The sequence below is a fragment of the Pyxicephalus adspersus genome, chromosome 6, assembly GCF_032062135.1.
Source record: "Pyxicephalus adspersus chromosome 6, UCB_Pads_2.0, whole genome shotgun sequence".
Classification (NCBI taxonomy): Eukaryota; Metazoa; Chordata; class Amphibia; order Anura; family Pyxicephalidae; genus Pyxicephalus; species Pyxicephalus adspersus.
In genome coordinates, this window is record NC_092863.1 from 62,349,353 (window position 1) to 62,358,647 (window position 9,295).

General features: G+C 40.4%; 1 protein-coding gene and 1 long non-coding RNA gene across 2 annotated transcripts in view; one reads left to right on the forward strand and one right to left on the reverse strand.

Annotated features, from left to right (window-relative positions):
- Positions 1-3,710, reverse strand: part of SNX24 (sorting nexin 24) — a 66,859-nt gene extending 63,149 nt beyond the window's left edge. Inside the window, exon 1 of the mRNA XM_072416035.1 lies at positions 3,531-3,710. Coding sequence (XP_072272136.1) covers positions 3,531-3,590 — 60 coding nt within the window. The 5' untranslated portion in view covers positions 3,591-3,710. The remainder of the gene's footprint in view (positions 1-3,530) is intronic.
- Positions 3,711-3,873: 163 nt separating this feature from the next.
- LOC140333984 (uncharacterized) lies at positions 3,874-7,546 on the forward strand. Its single transcript, XR_011921453.1, has 2 exons — positions 3,874-4,362; positions 4,517-7,546. It is a non-coding gene; the product is annotated as an uncharacterized lncRNA (long non-coding RNA).
- Positions 7,547-9,295: the final 1,749 nt, after the last annotated feature.

The following is a 9,295-nucleotide window of genomic DNA, read 5'->3' on the forward strand; positions in this document are numbered from 1 at the left end:
TTCACCTTAGAATCAAATTCAAGCTCCTGTGCTTTGCCTTCAAATCCCTCCACAGTTATTGTCCCACTTACATTTCTGACCTGGTAAAAAAAATACTCCCCCAGTTGCTCTCTCTGCACCTCCAATGACCTACCAATGACTTCCTCACTCATAACCTCATCACACGCACGGCTTCAAGACTTTTCTAGAGCTGCCCCTACCCTCTGGAATGGTCTTCCTCATCCTATTCGGCTTGAGTGCACTCAAAACCCATCTTTTCAAACTTTCCTGCCCAACTTCTTCTGTCTTTTGAAACCATCACTATTTCCCACCACTCCATATCTCCCTCGTAGATTGTAAGCTCTTCAGGGCAGGGTCCTCTCCTCCTGTATCACTGTCTGTATTCGTCTGTCATTTGCAACCCCTATTTAATGTACAGCGCTGCATAATATGTTGGCGCTTTATAAATCCTGTTTATTAATAATATTAATCTGAGATTTCAGGTGGTAGGTAGAATGATGGAAATGTAAAACATTATAAACAATGAATACAATATGTATGCTGAATATGTATTTTATGCTGAATAACACAATGGTTAATGCCTGCTTGTCTTTGACCACAATACTTTCAGAGTCACTTTATGGGTCTAGGAACAGGCATGTAACTATTATCAGAAAAATACCTGAACTACCTTCCACTGCTGATCTCCTGCTAGAAGCAATTTAAACCCAACTCTGACACCCAGCAGAAAGGTAATTGTTATTTGTGCTGCAGCAACCCAACTACCATATTGCACAGAAACATCAATCAGGGGCAATGTATGGGGGCAGGAATATACCCTTGTGGTAGGTTGATTGGCAATAACGAGCACATTAGAGCAAAGCACAGCAATGCACATTATGTGTAACAGTGGACTGTGGTGCCATTTATTTCAAATGATGCCCCAATACTTTAAGGATACATATGTTGCGGCACATAGTAACACACTGCCATGCAATGTGAAGGCTCTGTGCAAAAACTGCTGCATGTCTGTTTTTTGTTCAAATCTGTTCATGGGCAACCTAATTTAAATGAATAGGCTGCCTAAATGTAACACACCGATACATACTGAATGTCTATGCTGAAACATCCATGGAGGCCATTTGCTTTCAATGAAAAGCTTTGGCACTGCATTTCAGGGGTTAAAATACAGGTGCTGTAAATACTATTTATAGGAGATAAAGCCTAACTCCACCTTTGGCCAACATTGGATTGCTGAACAGAATGGAGCTTACAACACAACATGACCTCCAATATATCCAGCAGTAAGAATTCCCAATTCTTCCACTCACCAATGCAATGGAGCGTCAAGCGTTGGTGGCCTGCATACTAATGCAGCATCTAGAAATACACTCTGCTCTCTCCTAAACCTGGATTTTAGAACTTCAGCTACAGTTGTGCAGTAACCAATGCTAACTGTGATGTGTAGAACCTCATAGGATCCTCCTACAAGTGCCAGGAAAGTCTGCTGTTCTAAGTTGTGGCCGCAGAAGGTGATGATGATATTATCTTTAGTAAAATGATAATTTACTACAAAATTCAGCATTTATGCTTAATAAATATTGCAGGGGTTTTCTTGTAGAAGAGAAAGCAAAAGTAGATTAGTAGAAGAGGTAATGGTGGTGTGATCCTAAATAAAGTTCAGCGTTTGGTGCTTACCTTGTGGTACCTAGAACCCTACCCCTACATTCAGCAAGACAATGCAGCAAGAATGGAGAATCTGTTGTAATGCATCCTCAGTTCCCTAACTAATAAAAGGGCGGCACTGTACCTGTGTGCTGTATAAAGATAGTAAAGTGCCACTGGGGGAACAGCACAATGGTCCTTTACATGTGTGCAGTTCATTGACCTCAGATGGCCTCCAATATATAATTGGTGACATAGTCACTAATGTCAGCAAACTTTGGAGTATAGAGCAGAGTTTCTCTTCCTTTTTAACATGGGGAAAGCCTTCAAAAAACTTTGGGTTTTTAGGGAACCCCTACTATATAAACTGTATCCACATTTTACAGTATATTAGTGAGGTGGTCAGTAAGAAGAATTTTTTCTACATTGCTGTCCATTGGGAAGAATGTCACCAATATAGAAAGCCAAAAAGATCATTGGGGTCACAAACTGACCTGAGAGGCACAAATCGCTCAAGGACCTTCTAGCAATATCTGGAAGAACCCTGGTTGCAAAACACTGATATGGATAAAGGAAGAAGAGAGGGGAATCTGCTGTTCCCTTACACACTTCTACCTATCATGTGCAAGAGTGCTAGAGGACTGACAAGGACAAGCACCACCCTACAGGACAACCAATGGTCCTATAAATCCCGAAGTTTTAGGAAATTAACATGAATCTGAATAGACAGGGGCAAAACACCTCAAGGACAACTCAATGTTAGATTTCCTCTTACTGTCTTATGGCCACCAGGAAAAATAAAAGGGGTGAATATCCCTAGCACAGACATTGGCAGCAATAAAAGCTTTACAGGGGATAAAACATTTCCTTACTTTATCCTAAACTTTCCAAACACCTTATGGGACAGAAATATGGACGTAAGCCTTGCTGACTCCAATGCTGATCCTTGCTTTACTGCATAGTGAGTGAATGATTGATTACAGAGGAGCCAGGACACCTGATATATATCTCTAGCCCTCATTGTATAGTAAAGCAATCTGTACGATGAAAGACCCAGAGAATAAACCAGCCATCACGGATCACACATCCCCTTCTCTTCACTTATTGTAAAACTCGATCTGTATAGTAGAGGAACCTCATCGGGCTTTAAATTCCGAAATCCTGGAAATAAAATCCTGCTACGTGTTTTCAATGGACCGCTATGCCCAGTGCCAGTGACATAGGAGGTACCTGCGCAAGTGATATGGATATAAATGGATACAAATAGATATAAATGTATATTAATAGATATAAATGGATATAAATGTATAATAATAGATATAAATGGATATAAATGTATAATAATAGATATAAATAGATATAAATGTATATTAATAGATATAAATGGATATAAATGTATAATAATAGATATAAATAGATATAAATGTATATTAATAGATATAAATGGATATAAATGTATAATAATAGATATAGATATAAATGTATATTAATAGATATAAATGGATATAAATGTATAATAATAGATATAAATGTATATGAATAGATATTAATAGATATAAATTTATATGTAGAGCAATGCTCAGGAAAGCCAAGTGTGCATAATTATGGATACAACTTCTAATCCCAAGCAGTTCTCATGTCTGCTCACCTCCATGGGACCTCATTACATTATTATTACTGACACCTGTAGATGACCTGTGTCATTACCCAGTCAGGGGACATACACAAAGATGAATCCTATTCACCCTGCAGTGTGAATCTCCATTCTACTCCCATGCCTGGGCTTATGATTCCCCAGTAGCACCTCATACATGACACCAGCCTGCTCCATACAGCAGTGTGTCAGCTCGGACTGCACACACCCTTCCAGCCCTCCATTTCCCTACCGTGTATCCCTTCTCCGGGTCATTATCTTCATAGCGAAACGATGGAATGTAAACCTCCATCGCTCTGTCCTCTCACAGCGCACACGTGGGCGGGGCCTGGGATGTCTCCGCGTGACGTCACACGGTGTGTTGATTCTGCGAGCCTTCCCAGAGAGGGGGAAACACTCAGGATGAGCCGTGCGGGAGCCGCTGTCATGTGACGCGTCATGTGACTCCGAGGAGCCCCTTTGCCAGGAGCTTGAACCCTGGAGCCGGAAATGTTTGTAGACACAGTGGAGGAGGGGGACACCGTGCACAGCCAGCTGGTATATTACTAGTTCTCATGTACAAGGACAGTCCCTGCTCTGCAATGGAATCTCCCCCCTATAAATGAAGAATCCAGACATTAATAACTATTTATCATTCTCCACACGCTAATCATCAGATGTGTATTTAGGCAAGTTGGAGCACAGGATGAAGTAAAATGTAAGAATAGTATTAGATAAAATAGGGGAGGATTAAAATCAGTGTCTGATCACTGCTGGGGAGAGTTACATTTACTTCCTGCTTTGAAGATGAATCAGGAAGCAAGAGGAAATCTCTCCAAAGAGAGAAAATAGAATTTGCAGAACTTCCTGTTCTCATGACTTATCTAAAATGTAGGCTTTCCATGACCTTACCCAGTGACAACAAGCCACATAGACAAATAGATCTGCATTGTGTTCATATCCTTACCTAGCTGGGTGGCTGTGGTATTGAGATGTGGGCGCAGTATTTTTCTGTTCAGCCATTGGTGTATTGGACCTTCGGATTAGCTGAATATTTGATCTCCAGGCCGATAACCCCGTATCAGGTGAGTATTTTATATGCCTAGTAGGGTGGAATTCTGGGAAGTGGAGATGTGACAACATTCCCAATAACTGGCCACAGGGAAGTCAAAATTCTTTTATCAGGGACTTGGTATATGGGACTCCCAATTGTAACAAAGTATTTTCCTCTTCCCCCAGCAATCCATATTCTCCTGAAGAACTATGCCGGATACAACGTATTCACCATCAGGCGCTCCTCTGGGCTGCTCGGATGTTTTGTGCCCCCGCTGGGTGCTGTGATTTTCTCTCTCCATTGGTGGTTTCTGTATTTCACTTAATACAGGTTTATGTTATTGTGTATCTGTGCTTTGTTCATGAAGGGAGAAAAACAAAATCACTTTATTGCCCAACATTTACCTGTCTTATACCCGCTGCTCCAAGCACAGGTCACTGTTAAATGGCAAACCTGGATCATATGCCTATGGGAAGCATGTGACTCCCCGTCCTCCCAGTGATTGGGTGCTCAGCTCTGTCACATGGGGGTGGGTCCTGAATCCATAGGGATTTTAGCTGAGTGGAGCAGAGGAGGGAAGGTAAGTTATAGTAATGGCAGGGGAGAGATCAAAGTGAAACAATTTTGATGCCACTCTTGGGCAAAGCACAGGTGCACTTCAATTTTCATACTCTGCAACACTGCAGGAAACGGATGGTAAAAGGAGAATGTTCTCCTAGATTGTAAGCTCTGGGCAGGGTCCTCTCCTCCTCTTGTGTTACTGTCTGTAGTTATCTGTCATTTGCAACCCCTATTTAATGAACAGCGCTGCATAGTATGTTGGTGCTATATAAATCCTGTTTATTATTAATAATAATAATGACCAGTGGTGTGACAGGGTCCTTTGTATTCATGCTTTGTACAGGAAGGACAAAAAAAGAAAAAAAATTAATCACATTATTGCCAAACACTTATACTTACCTGATTGGTACTTGCTACTCCAAGAAAGATCAAACTGCACCCCCACCACCAGGAGCTGTGTGTGTGTCATTTATTACATTCCCCTTTTGTTAAAGCACCCAGGGCTAGAAATGACAACCCATTTATTACAAAATACTCCCAATTGTAAGATTGGAAATGTGGTGACCACATAATACACCCACGGTGCACAAATAGTGGGTCTGCACAATATACCTAGCAACCAAAACACAAAATGACTGCTGACCACACAACCATGGGCTGGGCATGAGCACTGATAATCTGGTGTATAGGCTGCAAATAAACTGGTGACAATACACCCAGTGCATGGGCTGGAAATGGAATACTGCTGACCTTACAATCAAACCAGAGTGCAGGGAGGAAATGAAAAACTGCTGAACGCACAATACACTCGGTGACCAGGCTGAAAAATACAAACTGGTGACTCAAACTGGAAAATGTATAGCTAAAAAGAACATGTAAATCCAACTTTCATCCTGCAGAAAAAAAACAAGTATCTTTAAGCAGTGTTTCTCTACCTTTATAACATGGAGGACCCCTAAAAAGAACTTTCACTATAATATACACAGCTGACGTTGCATTAGGGTGGTGGCCAGTAGGAAGATTCCCTCTTACATTGCTGGCCAGTTGGAATAACGTCACCCTTACAGATAGCCAAAAAGATCATTGGTGTCAGTTAGAGTGACCTGAGTGACCGAATAGTATGTGACTACTAGAGTGGTATAGTGCTAGTAGTCCTGGTGTATGGGGACTGCACTCTGCCAGAACGGAAGAGCCCCTTACCAAGCTGTGTATATGTCATATTGGCTACAACTTTGACAAACCTAATTTGTGTACTTGTCAGAGGACAACAGATTGGGCCTGATTCATTAAAGCTCTCCAGGGCTGGATACACTTTCATCAGTGAGGATGGATGATCCAGTAAACCTGGAATGGATCTGGTCCAGGACTGAAAATGTTTGTTATCAAATAGCACATTACCTAATTGTCATCACAATCTAACCCATTGTGTATATTTAATCAAACTGCACCCAGAAACAATATGTAGAATCTTAACAGGAATTAAATACAGGAATTCTTACATCACACACTGCTGCATTGTAACACTGCTATGGAGTACAGTCCCGATGATTTCAGGTTTATAAAATCACCAATTCATAATGACTGAATAAACATGTGATTCCCTCATCACTGAGGAAATGCTGAGTTGTATTTTTGCCAATGCCACAGGAACTGACTTTACAGTTATAGCAGACTTGGTTACTCCTTCTCGTGTTATCATTTATGGATTTCCCTCCTGTCTTCTTCCAGTTGCCAGTAGTTTTTCAGGCACCTAATATTACTGTCAAAGCAAAGTGTGGGCTGACATGGTAACTGTTAGTAGAACTCCTTACATCTCAGCTATGGATACAAATACTGGAAACTTTCTACCTGCCAGTAACAGCCACGTAAGATGCAGCTTTATCATTACGTCTTGAAAATGCAGAATACGCTGGATAATCAACAGGTATATCAGTAAAACAATTCTCCAATTATCAAAAAGATCGGCAAAATGTGCAGAAGGATGAGTTTACCTAAATAAATATTAAATTCCCTTTAACTTTCCCTTTGGAAATGTATTGTGCAGCCACTGTGTGGTTACCAGCTGTCATTTGCAGCCTGTGCACTGGGAAAATTATGTAACTACATTTGTTTCAGGGACAACTTTCTAAAACTTTGTACACGTCAGAAAATAGTCACCCGAGACTAACAGCCCCACTCATCTCAGGTGAACATCTGAAGTGTACAGCAGTTCTCTGATGTCTTTCATCAATCCACCACAGCAAACTGATGAATAACCAATCAGGAATGGCCGCTGTTTATTTCGATGGAGGAGAGCATAAAAGGATTAAAAGGATGGCACTCACTGGTCCTCCCCTCTTCACTGAATACAGCAGCACAAAAATAAAAAAAATAAAAAAAGAGGAGTAAAGGATTCAAATGCTCCCTACTCTATCCAAAAACAATCCATACAAAATGCACCTACAAAAAAGCTTCTTTGGTGTACTATGGGTCTTCCTAAATTAACAAGCGATGTGAACCTTTGTTTGCAAATTGAACTACTGACGGAAGAGTGAACTACTGAGCTTTGTAACAGACTTCTTTCAAAGGAGTGCTAGTAGGGACAGATAAGTATATGAAAGATAAACTAGAGCTTGACCTTCTGCCTGTATATTAAAATAAAATCTATGCAAACACCGTCTCGAACTTGTCAATACACGTGTTTATTTCTTGCTGCCGCTTCAGAAACCTAAACCAGACTGTTAATGTACCGAGCCAAACAGAGCAAAAAAAAAAAAAACTTCTGACACTTTTACTAGCATTCAAACTGTCATACTGTAATAAATAATGTACAAAATGAATTACAGCACCACTACAGAATGGAGATTCTGTAGTTGGATTATAGCAATTACAGTAAATATTTCAGTCTTCATTCTTCTTCCTGTTACAATGTGCCTCCTGTATATTCTTATGCATAAAACAGAATATAAACTTAAAAGTAAATGGCAGGATTATTGAAAATCTGCCTCTTAGCACAGTACAGTTCCTTCCTCTGCTAATATTACATTCATTTGATGGCCTACATATATTTATAGAACTCATTACACTGAATGTTATTCTGTCTGCATATTTCAGCTGCTAGGGGAGAAAAAGACTCACATTTCTCATACTTGTTGGGTCAGCCAGCAGATTGGCCATATCCAGTTACTACTGTTTAATTATAATTAGCCCAAAATAGTCATCTGCTCCTAAGTATACTTTCCTCTGCACAGACAAGCCTTATCAATCATCCACATCTTTTTTTTCAAATCTGTTTTGCAAAAGGAAACCAAACTTAGATATTGTGATGTATATGAGAAAGGTGTATGAAAATAGCAACTCTAAATATAATATAATTTAGTGAATGGTTAATGCAATCTGGATAACAATCTGGAAAAACTGGCAACCAGTCAGGGCTTTATTGTATAGGGACAAGTGATGTCCAATCTACAATAAGTATTATTACCTGCCTGATTACTTGTGCAGTTGTAGAAAATCACTGAGCTGGCACATCCTGGTTTCTCTTGCAGTTGCCAGCACTAAATGAACTCCTACAGCGGTGTCACCAAGGCCAAGCCAAAAAAGAAGGCCGAAGATGGCGATGGAAAAAGGAAGAAGATGGTGGCGCCATGAGATGTGAAAGAGTATTACAGGGTTTAGATCGGTTTTAAGATTATAATAGATTAAAATTTATTGCACATATAAGCAAGCTCACTGCTAATGCCTCCTGGGACAGAAGTAATTGAAATCTTAGGAGAATGTGCTCCTAGACAGCTAGAATAGTACTGGAGTGCATTACTGAGGGATTTTAGTAATGGGGAGGCACAGCGGGGTAACCAGCGTCTTTGGCCAGAAACTAGGGGCTGAGTTATGTATATATATATTTTTTTTTATCTTTTTCGCCCCATTTTGGAGGATTTGGCTCTGGAATAACCTAACAGAACCTAATACTTCCCCATCAGGGGTTTACTTGCCTCTTTCTGTCATGTTCTCTAAACCTCATTGGGGCTGGGCTGTATTTTCAGCAAATATTTGAGCAACACTTTGGGCAGCATGGTGGCTCAGTGGTTAGTACTCTTGACCTTTGCATTCTGGGTCCCAGGTTGCAGTCTCGCCCAGGACACCATCTGCATGGAGTTTGCAGGTTCTACCTGTGTTTGCGTGGGCAAAGGAGGGACAGCTATTGACATGACTATAAAAATAATAATACTAAAAATATTAATAAATAACACTGCTCCTCCTAAAAATAGTCTAAAAGGGAATAAAGGCATAATATACTGCAAAGATTTAAAAATTTAAAAGGGTGAAAACTGCTACCAGAAAGGCATGAACATTTTTTCATCTTTTTAGAAAAGTGTAGTTGCCCTAGAACAGGGGTCTGCAACCTGCGGCTCCGGAGCCGCATG